The sequence below is a fragment of the Onychomys torridus genome, chromosome 1, assembly GCF_903995425.1.
Source record: "Onychomys torridus chromosome 1, mOncTor1.1, whole genome shotgun sequence".
NCBI lineage: Eukaryota > Metazoa > Chordata > Mammalia > Rodentia > Cricetidae > Onychomys > Onychomys torridus.
Genome location: NC_050443.1, coordinates 47011619 through 47027411, shown reverse-complemented (window position 1 = coordinate 47027411; position 15793 = coordinate 47011619). Strand labels below are relative to the sequence as shown.

Genomic DNA, 15793 nt, shown 5'->3' with positions numbered 1-15793 from the left:
TGAGGGAAAACTGATCTTGGAAAGAAGTTTAAAAAGGTGGGACCATCACTGGGTCAGGGTCAGGAGCTGCCTAAGTCATGACGCTGCTCTTCCAGAGTCATCAGCTAGAGGAGGGAGGGAGGACTTGGAAGGAGCGAGGCAGTCCACTTGGCCCTCTGCATCCCTTCCCTTCTCTGCTGACTCTGGGGGAGGGACAGGGCTCTGAGGCGGGTGAGGTGGCTGTTTGGCTCCTGAGAAAGCACTCACTCATATTCAGAAAATGCTGCTGAGCACCTAGCCTATGCAGGCCCTGCTTTGGGCATGGCCGCAGTGGTAACTGTCTGCTGTTTCCCGGCCCAGCAGCTGGATGGGTCGGTAGCAATGTTCCCTGTCACTGAGGATGTATTTCAAGTTCTTAAGAGGGTGATGCGTTTAGCTTACCCATTGGAAAGTAAGGCACAGAAGCCAAAGCAATTCAGATACCCCCGTCTTCCACCATGATGACAGCGGAGCTAGGCTTCAAACCATTGTCTACACTGGTTCTGGATTGCCTAGAAAAGAAGCTAGGCATTTCCAAGAGAGTGAAGTGCCATGTGTAACAAGGCCCCTCTGTGTGTGAGGTGTGAGAGTCCAGGATCTCTCCAGAATGCAGGGCTTGGGTGGGGTTCTTAAAAGGTGTGAAGCAGGAAGGGCTGGAAACTTGGTGGAGTGGAATATTCTACATGTGTGGGACATCAACCGTGGGGGTTTGAAGGAAAGGAGCATGTGTGATTTTAAGGACTGAAATAGTTGAGTCTGATTGGAGCATGCCCACCCGTGTAGGGATGTTGGGGAGCCATCAGAGGCTTGCTAGGGAGAGGCTTGCTAGGAGAAGTGGACAGGGCTGTAGGAAGTTCTCTGGTTACCGTTTCTGAGTTTATCAGAAAGGCCTAAGACCTAAGGCAAGAAGGGCAGGTGGGCTAGGCAGTGAGAAAACTCAAAAGCAACTGCAGTTTTCCGTTAAGAGTAAGCGAGAACTGTCACCACTTACTAGGAGAAAGGGACAGCCAGATGGAAGATGAGAAAGAAGACAGGAATCTAAGCCACTTACATAGCCAGAAATTGTTTATTTAAACATTCACACATGAAGGGATACAATGAAAAAATACAGTTCTTCCTATCAAGTCCACACAGCCACGTGGTAATGCCAGCCAATGAATGATCGATCCCACAGAGCTAGCAAGCTCAGGACCTAGAGTGACATAACCCCGGGAAGAAGCCTGCTGGGAAACAGCTGTGCTGCTGCCACGAGAGAGATCCAAGTTTGCATAAACGGCATCAAAGCTGTGGTTGAGTTGTGTAACACAAAATTGGGGTGTGGGCACATGGCCCCCACTCTCTAGTTTAACTAAGCCTGTGCTATCTGCAGTATGAGAGGCTGTTGCATTTCAGTGAAACTAGACAGACTGAATCCTTAGTTTTAGAACTGGCCACCATCTAAGTGCGTAGTAGCCACACGAGCTGAGTGGCAGAGCGTGAGTAAGGGACGTTTTGTTGCCTTACATACTGCTTCAAAAGAGTGAAAACTTCGACTTTTCAAGTGTCTAAAAACTTGACATTTTCAACACAAATAGCTCTATATTATCATACCTCTGTACAAATTCTGGAAGTTGGGCCAGTGAGATAGCCCAGCAGTAAAGACACTTGCATACAAGCTGTCAGCCGAGTCCAGCCCTCAGAACCCATGCAAACGTGTAGGTAGAGAAGTTACTCCACAGAGTTGCCCTCTGACCCCCACATTTGGCAGGGGTATGTACATGGCAACAGTAATAGTCAATAAAGATGTGGTAGTCTTCCTAAGAAGGTAGCAAGCTCTTGGATTAAGAGTCTCTTACAGAGGCCGGGTGCCCTCAGGAGAGCAGGCAGTGTCCTCTGGGTAGACACATGGAAATAAGTGAGAGAGCAGGTAGCATTACACACGGGGTGCAGCTCTGTAGAAACGAAAGGGTTTGCGATAGTCCCAGGCATAGTACAAATAAACAAAGGATGGATGTGGGATTTGTGGAAACACTTTCGGAAAGGAACTTGATAGTGTATATTAGGGCCTTCAAAGTGGTAGATGCTTTTGCCCAGTAAACCTATTAAACTTGGTTGTATAATAACTAAGGTTTATTATAAAGGTAGAGTCTTAAAAGCAGGAAATATTTTCTACATAAAAATGCCACACTTCTTTCTCTCTCTCATTTGTCTTTGTTTGTTTGTTTGTTTTTGTTTTTGTTTATTTCATCATTGGCAATGGCATAAAACAAAAATGTTTAGACTTACTATTTGGCTTTGGTGTGGTGTGTGTGTGTGTGTGTGTGTGTGTGTGTGTCCCCATCTGTCTGTCTGTGTCTGATAGCACAGGGTAAGGAGGTTATATTAAAATAGTTTTTAAGTTACCAGATAAACCTACAGTGAAAGTAGGAATGAAGTAAAGGAAAAACAGAACCTCCCCACCCAACCTCCTCCAGAGCCTGGTCAGTCTCCCTGACCCTTCCCACCCATACTTCATCCCCAGCCTGTCAGATCCAGTCTGAGTACTATATCCAGTGGCCCAGCCTGGTCTGCGCCCCACCCCCCCCCCCCCCCGTCTGTGCCATAACCAATTTCTAGTCTTCTTCAGGACCTTACCTACCTAATCCCCAATCCAAAGCCCACACCACATCCAGCCTTTCCACCCAGCCAGATCTACTACCCCCACACTCCAGGCTGGACCAGGAGGTACATCTTGAACACCACCCCAGTCCCTTCTGTCCACTCAAGCCATTTCCAGCCTCTAGACCCAACCTGTGTGTACATCTGCTCTTCTTCCCCAACCTGCTCTGTCCATCAAACTTACAAGTCCATATGCCCAGATCTCATCACAAAAACATCAACAATGGAAGATCAGGTCAGTATCTTCTCTCCTCAGCCGACCAGTCCTATCGAAGTGTTTGCCAATGAGAATTACCTAGATGAACACCAGGACACAGAATTTAAAAGAATATTCATAAACTTCATCAAAGAATTCAAATATTTTTAAAAGCTACAAACAGCACACTGAAATCAAGGAAAAAGACCTTAAGGAAAATAAATACCTGAATGACACCCAGGAAAACACAAACGTAAAGCTGATGGAAATGATGAGTACAATCCAGGACTGGAGGACAGAATTCAGTAAGGAGTTAGAAACACTGAGGAGGACTCAGGCCGAAATGATGATAGAATTGAATAACCTGAACAACTCAACAAGAAAACCCTGAGGAAAGCTTACAAGCAGAGTGACACAAGCAGATGATACCGTATCAGGACTTGGGGACAAAGCAGAGGATCTAGACGGAATGTGCAAGGAGTATGACAAATTCAAACAAACAGAATACCAGAAAAGGAGCATACAGGAAACGTGGGACACCATGAAAAAAAACAACAAGCCTTTGAATTGTAGGCATAGGTGAGGGAGAAAACCTTCAACAAGGTCATAAAAGAAAATGTCTCCAAAGTAAAGAAGACACACCCATATGGATACAAGAAGCTCACAATTCTTTACAAATTAAAAAAAGATTGAATCCTATCTGATCAAAATCCTTGTGTCTTATCTGATCAAAATGTAGTAAGACTGACAGCAAACAGGTCTAGAAAATGTATAAACTCGTGGAGATTAAACCCCTTATTACTGGATGATGGAAGTGTCAAAGAAGAAATCAAGAAAAACACAAGTATCTGCAACTAAATGAAAACAAAAACACAGCCCAGCAAAGTTTCTGGGCACATTCAAAGCAGCCCTGCAGGGAAACTTATGGTTCTGTGTGCCTACATCAAAATCATCTGGGTACAAATAAATGACTTAATGATGCAACTCAAAAGTCTGGGAAAACAAAAATAAACTGAATCCAAACCCAGTCAACATCAAGAAATAATAGGAATCAGAACAGAAATCAGTGAAATGGAAGCAAAAAAAAAAAAATGTGTAAAGAATCAACTTATCTAAGAGTTGGTTCTTTGAGAAAATAATGGAAAATCTAAAAGAAATGGATTTCTAGATTCAATCAAACCACCAAAATTAAACCAAGAAGACACCTATAACAAATGGGATTGTAATAGTAATAAAAAGCCTTCTAGCTTAAAACAAACAAACAAATAAAACCAAAGCCAGATGTATTCACTGCAGAATTCTACCAGACATTCAAAGAAGATCTGCATCCAATCCTTCTTGAAATATTCAAAAGATAGAGGAGCACTCCCAAACTCCTTCTATGAAGCCAGTGTCACTCCAGTGCTAAAACCAGGTAAAGATGCAACAAAAGCAACTTCAGGCCCATATCCCTGATGAACATAGTCTCACTAAAGCTCAGTGAGATACTTGATAACAGAGTACAGACACACGGCAAATGTTATCCTCCATGACCAAGTTGGCTTTATGCTGAATGCAAGGATGGCTCAGCATGAGCCAGGTTAATAAACATGATAAACTACATAAATGAACTTAAAAATCACATGATCATCTCAATAGACACAAAAGTGCTTTTGGCAAAATCCAACATGCTTTTTTTATGAAAGTCCTAGAGAATGTAGGGCTAGAGGGAACACACCTCAACATAATAAATCTATATACAAGAAACCCACAGCAAACAACATCCTAAATGGAGAAAAGTGTGAAGCAATCCCAGGGAAGTCAAGAATAAGACGTGGGTGCCCCATTCTCACACTTTTTCAACATGTGCAGAGTCCTAACTGGAGCAGTTATGCAAGAAAAGGAAAGAAAGGGGCACAAATAGAGAGTCAAAGTATCCCTATTGTAGATGGCATGATACTACATATAAGAGATCCTAAAAATTCTACCAGAAAATTTCTAGAAATGATGAATAAATTCAGCAATGAAGCAGAATACGGAATCATTTACACAAATTAGTAGCTTTTCCATATACCAGCAGTAAACATAAAGAGCTCATGGATACACTTCCATTCACAATAGTCTGAAAGAAAATAAGACATCTAGGAATAAACCTTAACCAAGGAAGTGAAAAGCCTCTAACAGTGAAAGCTGTAAAGCTCTGAAGAGATAGAAAGGCTAGAAAATTGAAAGAACGTCCAAGTTCATGCATCAGTGAAACTAATATTGTAAAAATGCCTTTAACAAAAAAGCTTTTCAGATTCAATGCAATCCCAATGAAAATCCCCATTTCATTCTTTGCAGAAATAGAAAAAAAAAACTACCCTAAAGTTTATATGGAATTATATAGCCTAAACAATCCAGAAAAATGTACAGTCAATTATCATCCCAGATCTTAAGATTATATTACAGAGCCATAGTAATAAAAACAGTGTGGTACTGGCACAAAAACAGACATGGAAACTGATGGAATAAAATCACAGACCTCTATGATTAGTATATGTAACTTCAGACATTTAATATTTGACAAAGATGTCAAAAACATATACAGGAGAAGCGATGTTGAGGAAACTGGGTGTCCATATGCAGAAAGGTTAAATTAGGCCTATATCTATTGTCCTACACAAAATCTAGCTCCAGGTGGATCAAAGATCTAAACACTGAACTAGCTATAATACCCTACATGATACAGGTATAAGAAAAGGTTTTCTGAATAGCATTCCATTTGTCTAATAACAAAGGTCAACAATTGACATGCAAGATTTTATAAAACTAAAAAGTTCTGCACAGCTAAAGAAACAGTCAACTGGCTGGACACAGTGCCACAAGCACTTGTGAGGCCAGCCTGGTCTACAGAGAGTTTTAGGACAGCCAGGGCTGTTATCCTGAGAAACCCTATCTTGAAAAACAAAACAAACAAACAAAAGTGAAGAAACAGTCAACCAGGTGAATAGGAAGCCTGCAGAATGGGAAAGAATCTTTGCTAGCTATACTTCTGACAGAGGATTAATACCCAGAATATACAAAAAACTCACAAAATTAAAAAAAAAAAAATCAAGCCTATTTGAAAAATGTGCCTGCGGCTTGGAGTTCTCAAAGGAAGAAAAATATGGCTAAGAAATCAAAAGTGTTGACTGTCCGTAGCAGTTAGGGAACTGTTGATCAGAGTGACTTGGAGGTTTCATCTTAGCCCAGTCAGAATGGCCAAGGTCAACAAAACAACTGACAACAGGCGCTGGAGGAGAGGCCGGGAAGAGAACCTCCCTCACCATTGGCGGGATTACAACTGGTGCAGCCATCATGCAAGTCAGTGTGGAGAATCCTTTAAAGCTAAAACTAAAGCCACCATATGACCCAGCTGTACCAGTCCTTGGCACATGCCCAAAAGACTGGACATCCTACTCTATACATACTTGCTCAGCCATGTTCAGCGCTGCACTATTCACAATAGCCAGGAAATGGAAACACATAAATGTCCTTTAACCCATGAATGGATAATGAAAATATGGTAGTAAATATACCCTATGGAATGCTATTCATATGTAAAGAAAATTGACATCATGAACATTGTAGGTAAATGAATGAAACTAAAAAAGTTCTTTTTGAGTGAGGTAACCCAGACTCAGAAAGACAATGTCACATGTTCTCTGTTATTGGAGGCTCCTACCACCAAATCTACAGATGTGCATATAGATCCTGTAATAAATGCAGAAACCAAGAAAGTGAATTGGGGAATTGGGAGTATAGAGGCACGTTACAGAGGAGAATAGCAGGAGACAAATGATTTGAATAGGGAAAAGGGGGCTCTACATAGGGGAAGAGAGATAAATACAGAAGAAGGATGGTAAAATAACAAGTCTATAAAAGTCATAATGAATCATGCTATTAACTATCTACCTAAAAAATAAAAAAAAACTAATACATAAAGGTCTGTGTATTAATATGCATAGATATTTTGACTGAAATTTACTCATCTGGGCTAACAGTACTCTTTTCACAACACCAGGCATGAGAAGCCCTCTTTTGAGTTGTTGGTCAGGGTTGTCCAAGAGACACTCAAAACACCACAGCTGTTGCTATTACCCTTGGTTGCTCCCCAGAGGGAAGTCTTATTGATGAAGAAGACACCATGTACTTCAGACCCAGTGCCCAGAAGCCCTGATCTGGAACTGACCCAAAAGCCTCCTCTCTAAGGACTAGCTCTCATGGTACCAGAAGGTATCATGCAAGTCTCTAAAGGAAGGAAGCAACCAACAGTCCTTATCCTGCTATGATGCCTATGAACCACAACAACCAGCATGGTGTGAGAACCCTAGGCGCAGTAGTGGTACCCGGACCTTGGTGGTAACCAACAGCTCTCTAAATGGTCTTAAGACCCTCTCAACAAAGAGGAAGCTCGTGCCTGGTTCTGGAAACCTAGCCAACTAGCTAGGCCTAGTGAACTTACGATCTTGGAGGAGAACCTACAACTGCCGCTTTACTAGTCCAGCACGGCTCTAAACAGCACTCTTAAACATTGTCCTCATACCCACAGGCGAGTGTAAGCTAGTCCTCACCCCTCATCAAGAACTTCTCTTGCAACAGACAAGTTGGGGACCCCACTTCGAATGGCTACATCTCCAATGTAACTCCCCCTCCTATGGCTTAGCGAGTCTTGAACAGGGGCTGAAAGATTCCAAGAGCCAGAGGGTCAGGAGTTTGCTGTAAGACTGTATCTCTTAGTGGCATCAGAAGTCATACCTTCAAATGTCACCAACATGAGCTAAACAAGGCCAGCAGTAGACATGCCAAAGTGGACAACAAAACCACCAGGCCTCAACCCTGCACGAAGAGCTCCAGGTAACCAAGGAATGCTGAGGTTGGGAGAAGTCGCCTTCCCCAGGGATGAGCACACCAATAGGTTGTCCACTACCAAATGGTCAGCCCTGAGCACACACATACAAGTAACATGACATAGACTGAGCAGGTTATACTTAGAAATATCCATGTAGTTAATGCATTAAGAAACATTAATGGGGAAAAAAGAGGCCGTGAATTTGAAAGAGAGCAAGGAGGGTAAATGGGAGAGTTTGGAGGAAGGATAGGGACAGAGAAAATGACATGATTGCACTAAAAATAAAAGATACTTTAAAAAGAGAAAAAGAAAAAACAGTGTAATAGAAAGGGAGCAAGTTGATGGAGCTGAAAGAAAAAAAAGTAATTCTTTGAAAAGATCAATTAAATTGAAAAATCTGTAGCCAGACTGAAAACGAGAAAAGACAACCCGTTTCAGGACTGGGTAACAGACACTGCCCCGATCCTATAGATGTTAAAAAACAAAAAATAAGCCGGGCAGTGTTGGCGCACGCCTTTAATCCCAGCACTCGGGAGGCAGAGCCAGGCGGATCTCTGTGAGTTCGAGGCCAGCCTGGTCTCCAAAGCGAGTTCCACGAAAGGCACAAAGCTACACAGAGAAACCCTGTCTCAAAAAAACAAAACAAAACAAAATAAAAAACCACCACCAACAAAAAACAAGACACAGAATACCATGAGCTTCTTGTCATGGAGAAGAATCCCATTCCTTGAAAGACACAAATTGCAGAACTAACACATAGGAAAGGAATGATTTCATCATTGTAGAGTTGAAAAATTAAGTTCCTCATTAAATGTCTACCAAGAAAGCTACGGGCCCAGCCGGCGTTGCTCTTGTTTTCGTGTATTCCTGAGACAAATAGTAATCCAGCACACATTCTTTAGAGGAGGCAGTGCTTCCCAGTTCATGGTGCAGTACACTGTGCATCTCCTGCTGCACAACCAAAGACACAGGCGGAAAAGAAACTGCCGAGCAATAGCCTTTATGACAGCAGACACAAAGAGCCTACCTGAATACTAACTAAAATGGTCCAGCAGTAGCATTTTAAAAAGGATGGTACAGTGTGGCTATGTGGTATGTATGTCAGGATTCAAGGCTTGTTCAGCATCCACAAACCTTCAAATTGTTTGACGGGTTAATAGGATCAAAGATAAGTGCCAGAGGATCACTTCAGAGCCCGTGACAGTGCTGCCCATTCAGGGCGACTGAGCAAGCCAGAAGGCAACTCAACCTGAGCAAAGGGACAGAAGCTGCAGCTTTCTTTGTACCAGCTGAACTGAATGCTTCTCTTCTAAACACCTTTAGAAGGGTGTGCATGCTTTTGCTATTTTGATACAGCATTCTCCTGGAGGTTCTAGCCACTGGAGTAAAAGAACAGCAAACTAATTGGAAAGGAACAAGTCAAACTTGGCCAGCAAAATGGCTGAGCAGGTAAAAGCCCTTGCTGTATAAGCCTGATGATCTGAATTTGATCCCTGAAAGGAAAAAATGGACTTCTGAAAGTTGGCCTCCAGAGGCATACCTGGGCATATGTGTCCCCCAATATCACACACACTAATAATAACAAAAGGTTAAGTAAAACTATCTTCATTGTATGTAATATGTCTACAAGTGTGTGTGTGTGTGTGTGTGTGTGTGTGTGTCGGGGTGTGCATGTAGCCATCAGAGGCAAGCTACAGGTGTCTGTTTTCCTCCTCAATGGGACCTGAGAATAGAATGCAGGTCACTGGGCTCTTGTCACAAGCACCTTCATCTGATGAACCATCACTGCCCCCATCCTCCCTGTTTTGTAAAGAAAGTGTTTTTACAAATGCTGCCAAAACACGTGGACAGCTATATGGCAAATGATGACCTTTGATCTTACTTTATACCATACACAAATATTAACTGGTAGTAGATCATTGACCTAAATGTAAGGGTTTAAAGTACAAAATATCTAGAAAAAAAGAAAATGTGTCATGTGGTGTTGGGCAAAGTTTTCTTCAGCAGAACAAAATTCTAGTGAATGCTTAAAAGAAGACAGTGATCATAGATGGAGTCAAGAACAAAGAGCTGAGTGCAGATCAGTGGTAGAGTGCTTGCTCTATTTCAGTCTGTAGCATTGCAAACACAAATCAGTAAATAAGCCTACTCCATTTGATTCATCTGCAGAACACACAAAGAATTTCTACAACTCCACAATCAGACAGCTCAGCAAAAATGAGCAAACACTGTGACAGATAACTCACAAAGAAGGTGTACAAGTAAGCCAGCCCCCTAGTCACCTGGAATGTAAAGGAACAGGACAGGGAGTCATCACTTACTCTTTTAATGAGCAAAGTTAAAAGTGGTGGTGACACAGATGGGGGCATCCGCAGCTGTGGTACATGGCTGGCGAGGACAGAGGGCAGGGCAGTCGTGGGCAGCCGCTGGCAGCTGCTTAGGAAGTTAAACAGTAGCTAGCCTCAGTCCGCAGTTCTTTCCTGTTACAAAGCAAAATGAAAATGGAGAGGAATGTGATAGCGTCGTTCAGATAGCCTCAGATGAGTGAGCCCTGCTTGCACATGGGTAGAAGTGGTATCCGAGAATCTCAGAAGCAGCATGCTAAGTGAAGTGAGACAGTCACAGGGATCTGCAGATGACCCTTTGTTGTGACATCCTAAGAGAAGCAAAGCTTTGTCTTTATTGTCTAGTGGGTTGCCTGGGTCCCAGAATCTAGGTAGGAAATTGGTTGTAAAGAGACATGAAGGAACTCTGAGGTGACAAAATATTCTGAATTTTAACTGCCTTTTAGTTAACATGACTTTGTACCAGTTCTTGGAGCTTATCAGTCTGTACTTAATGAACAGTTTCCACTTCCACTTGACAAAGCTCTTAGAAAACAAGCCACATGTGGCATAGTATGTTCCTTTGTTTTAAATGTGTTGTGTTTCTGTGTGTGTAGATTAGATTATGCTACTGATTGTTTAAAATGGTCTCACTTGTGGGTGAAGTATCTGGTAAGGAGACAGAAGAAGCTTGGGGGCTGTTATTTTATTTGTTTGTTTATTTATTTTGGTTTTTTGAGACAAGGTTTCTCTGTGTAGCTCTGGTTGTCCTGGAACTCACTCTGTATGTAAACCAGGCTGACCTTGAGCTCAGAGATCCACCTGCCTCTGCCTCTGGGGTATTAGGATTAAAGGCATGTGCCACCTCTAAGCAGGGTTGTTATTTTAAAGCACTCAGGGAAGTCACTGATAAAGAGAACTTGTACAGATACTGTTAAAGAAAGTCAGGAAAATTCAGCCAAGTGGATTTCACACGTCTACTGAACTTGCCATTGTTCTGTATCTACAATGCTCACTGGCATTGCAAGTGAGCTCTTCTGTTGTGTTCACTGACCCTGACCCTTTAGTACATCTCATGTGCTGTTATCTCACCCTGTTACTTTTTCTTAAGGACAGTAGCTACAGTTTGTATGCATTTTTGTAGCTCTTGGTCCTGTGCTTTGCTCTCAAGATGCAGTCAGTTAGTTGGTTTGAATGCTTTTGGCTGAGATGAGTCGGGTCACTGCTCTGTGTGTTAATCTGTGTTTTCTTAATTCAGTTTAGCATTAGAATGTAAATGGAACTTTACATAGACCCACAGTGAAAACCAGCCATGCAGGAGCAACTTTGTGTAACAGCATTTTAGCCTGACTTGTCAAATAGAACAACTGTAGGGTGTGAGGATGCTGGCACCCTTAAGATAGATAGCCCTGGTGGACGAAAGGTGGGAGAGGCTTCACTGACAGATCAAGAGGGATTATCTGGAAACAGGTGACTGAAGAGAAGTGTGGTCATTCATCTCTCCTGCCTATCTTCATTTCGTCTGTTCTACTTATGTGTTCATTTATTTCTAAATCTTTACTTGTGTGTGTGTGTGTGGAGAGAGAGAGAGAGAGAGAGAGAGAGAGAGAGAGAGAGAGAGAGAGAGAGAGAGAGAGAGAGAGAGAGAATGGTTTTATGTGCATGCATGTAGAGTCCAGGAGAGGGTGTTGTATGCCCTGAATCTGAAGAAGCAGGTGTTTGTGAGCTGCCTGCTGTGGGTGCTGGGAATTGAACTCAGGTTCTCTGAGAGAACAGCAAGAACTCTTAACACTTCATCTATTTTAGATATGAGCAAGGATCTGTAAGACCCATCAGTTTGGTCTGGGAGCTCAGTCACCTGCCAAAGTGTAAGCGGACTAGTGCATGTTCAGCCTCTTCCAGTAGGTGGCAGCAGAGGGCTTTGCTTCTGTGTTCTAGCCTGTCTTGAGGGTTACATAGTCCTAGGTACTGAATATTCTTTTAGTTAAGGTTGATGCCTATTTTTTTTTTTTTTTTAGACAGATCAAAGTGATACCGTGGTGGTTAGCTGTCACTTTACATCAGATATTATGAGGAGCTAAAATAATAGTTTACTTTGTATAGGTTTTATTTGCTAACAACTCTTTAACTGCAATTTTCACCCACTACAGTATTATTAATATTTCAACATATCATTTTCTGCCTCACAGCCTCTTATAGAGAACCCAGCTGTTATAGTCTGGAACTAAATAAGATCTTATTAAGTAGTACATAAGCATTTCATCATGTAGCTTTGGGGGCATTCTGTATCTGTGAAAAACATTCACAGATTTTTCCTTTTGTAAACAAACTCAAGGCTGAGTTGCACAAGAAGCATTGTAATGCTTGTAGTTAGGTCGAGGTGGTTTTTCTTCCTCGTTGCTTTACTTGCTTCCAGGAAGCAGTGTCTGTACTGTGGGGAAGCAACTCTCCTCTCTGTCCAACTCCTGCTCAGGGATGGCAGTGTGATGTGAACTACAAGGTCCTGGCTTTGAGAAGGCCTGAGCGGCCAGTAAAGTCTGTAGCCGGAAGAGTCGCTTAGCAGATCATTCTTACAAGGTTTTCTCCCCGGGAATCTGTTCGTTCAGGAGAGAGCTTTAAAACTGTTTTGTTTTGTTTTAAAACAATGTAGTCCTGAGGTTTCTTCCTTTTTTTTTTTTTTTTTTTTTAACATAAAGTGCTTGCTAATTCTTATAAACTTGCAGACCATCTATAGCCAGGTGAGGAGTCCTGTCTTATCCACACACACATGCTTCATCATGGTCATGTCGCTCACATGTGTCTCACCTGCCTCTTTCATGGGGCACAGGGACTATGTCCGACTCTTTGCCTGCACCCTCACCCCAACCCTATGAAACTCTAAAACAAGTCTGGCCAGACACTAATTCAGAGCAGCGGATTGCTACACACGCTTCTCCTTAAGGAAGCCAAGAAGCAGTACAAGAACAAATAGAGCAGATAGCTGAAAACAGGAGAAATATGGACTTAGGCTGTGATGAGAGCACCGAGCAGACCTCACTTCACTCAGCAGCAGGGGTGAGGTAACACTATTGCTCTTATCCCCCTCCTTCTGCTGACTCGGGCTGGACAACTTCCTACTAAAATGCATTTGCCACTGAGATCCAACTTCTGCTACCCTGGGGAAAGTCCTCGGGCTTATTCATAGTGTTTAACCCTCCATAGTCTGTGATAACTGGCTGGACCATACTCTGCCCTCATAGAGTTGCTTTGTCTCAGCAGCCACTGATGTTTTCATTTTGGTTTAACCCTAGCTGATCCTACGGTTAAGGACTTAATCGGAGGCTTCACCGCTCTGCATTACGCAGCCATGCATGGCCGGGCCCGGATTGCACGCCTGATGTTAGAGTCTGAATACAGGAGTGACATTATTAATGCAAAAAGCAATGATGGCTGGACTCCTCTCCACGTGGCTGCCCACTACGGTAGGGACTCATTCGTCCGGCTCCTTCTGGAGTTCAAGGCTGAGGTCGACCCACTTAGTGATAAAGGTACAACGCCCCTTCAGCTCGCCATCATCCGAGAGAGATCAAGCTGTGTGAAAATCCTCCTGGACCACAATGCCAACATCGACATTCAGAATGGATTCCTGCTGCGCTATGCTGTAATCAAAAGCAATCACTCTTACTGCCGCATGTTTCTTCAGAGAGGGGCAGACACAAACTTGGGGCGCCTAGAAGACGGACAGACTCCTTTGCACTTGTCTGCCCTCCGTGATGACGTGCTCTGTGCACGGATGTTGTATAACTATGGAGCAGACACGAACACAAGGAACTATGAAGGTCAGACCCCACTGGCCGTTTCAATAAGTATTTCAGGAAGTAGTCGGCCGTGTTTGGATTTCTTACAAGAAGTCACAAGTATGTAACATAATTACTACTCTTATTGCATCTTTTCCTCTTAATTCGCACCTTCTGAATTGCTTGAGATATTTCTGTAATACGAGATGACTAGACATTAATCATTCTTAGAAGTCCTGCTTGGTAAGTAATACTCATTCATCCAAAACCCAGTTGTGTTCCTGAAAGTGGACAGTAAAGTTTAGAGGAAAAGACAGACCTTTTTTAGGATGAACAAATTTGGATGTTAGAGGAAGGTAGTTCCCACCGCTCCAAACAGTAGTCTGTCTAATACCGTGTGCAATTCAGGTTGAGGAGTTAGAAGGAGATTGGGGGTCTAGATCCCTTAGCTATAGAGATGGTCTAGATCTTGCACTTTATCACTAAGTTCCAGTGAAAGGAATGCCCTCTACCTTATTTAGATTCCCTAGTAATGGAGGTTAAGGACACTAGAAATGGTTGTGAGAAAACTGAGAAATTAGGCCACACAGCTTCCATGGATGCCTGCCCAGTTTCCGAGAGATACTTTCTTTACACCTCCAAGTGTCTGGTTCGTCTAACGCAGGGTAATGGTGTCCACATTGCTTTCTGGGGGCGGTGTCAGTTTGTGTGGCCCTTGTTAGCTTTTCTTGCCGTGCTCCCCTACTGGCCAAGTGTATGCACCAGAGGCTAGTGTGTGAGCCAAGAAGCTGAGGGCTGTGAGCACCATTCATTTACTCTGCTGGACTGTCCAGTGCCCAGCTGCCTTCCCCCCACAATCTTGGTTACAGAAGAAAGGCCAGCATCTGATTATGTGGCATTTATGAGAGGCCAATTTTAGTTTTGAGTTTTTAAGTTTGGAAGCCAGGGGGCGGTGCCAGTAAACAAAAAGGACGTAGAGCCTGGAGTCCATGGAGGTGTGTCGAATGACAAGTTGGCATGGTTGTGAGGACAGCGGCAGAATCCTACGGAGATGAACTGCCCTTCCCCTATGGAAAGCCAGGCTAGAACTGGGTAGAGTTTGTAGGATTACACCACATGGACACCATTGGGTGTGTGGACCTGTGGGGCAGGGTTCCAGCTCTCTGAAGAGGAAAGCAGGTTATGGAAGTGCTTACACCTAAGGGAAAAGGTGGATCGATTTATACAAAAGACAAACAAGGGCAAGCTGTGGAAAGAGGGTTGAAGTGGTGGTACCATTTATAACTTTCTGAAAATATCTAAGTATAGTGTAACCTGAGGGGATGGCGAGCTACTAATGGAACCCACCAGAGAACTGGTTATAATTTAGTTGATTTTCTTATCATCTTCCCTCACAGTGTAAAGTTCTCTAGATACTCGATAACTACAGACTACAGAGTTGTTCAGAGCATTGAATATGTTTAAAAACGTATTTATTTCCACTCAGTGTGGATGGGTGTTTTGCCTACCTATATGTCTGTGCCTCATGTGTGTATAGTATCCAAGGAAGCCAGAAGAGGGCATTGGGTCTGAGAGTTAAAGGAGATTGTTAGCTGTCATGAGGATGCTGGGAACTGAACCCAGGTCCTCTACAAGAGCTGTGCTGCTGAGCCAGAATGTAAAATCTTCCGAGAAAGACAGAAATATCATGAGAGGGCTTAACCTCGGGTAGTGACTAACAAGGACTTTGATATTAAAAGATGAGATTTTAACTAATTCATGCCTGGTATTTCATTCACAGAGAAACTGTAGTATTGGCAATGGCCCATCTAGAAATACTCACGTGTGGATTACAGACTAGATGACTGGGCACAAGCCTCTGTGCTACACCAGCCGCTCCCGCATCCGGGAAGTGGAAGTGTCGGAAGAGATATGGTGGTGCACACCTGTAATCCTAGCACTCGGGGAGGCTGAGACAAGGGACTTTGGGTTCGAGGCCAGCCTGGCTGTG

General features: G+C 43.1%; 1 protein-coding gene across 1 annotated transcript in view; it reads left to right on the top strand.

The window, feature by feature from the left end:
* The window catches only part of Asb7 (ankyrin repeat and SOCS box containing 7), a 41699-nt gene that overhangs the window by 14549 nt on the left and 11357 nt on the right, over nt 1–15793 (top strand). Inside the window, exon 5 of the mRNA XM_036200974.1 lies at nt 13318–13923. Coding sequence (XP_036056867.1) covers nt 13318–13923 — 606 coding nt within the window. The remainder of the gene's footprint in view (nt 1–13317; nt 13924–15793) is intronic.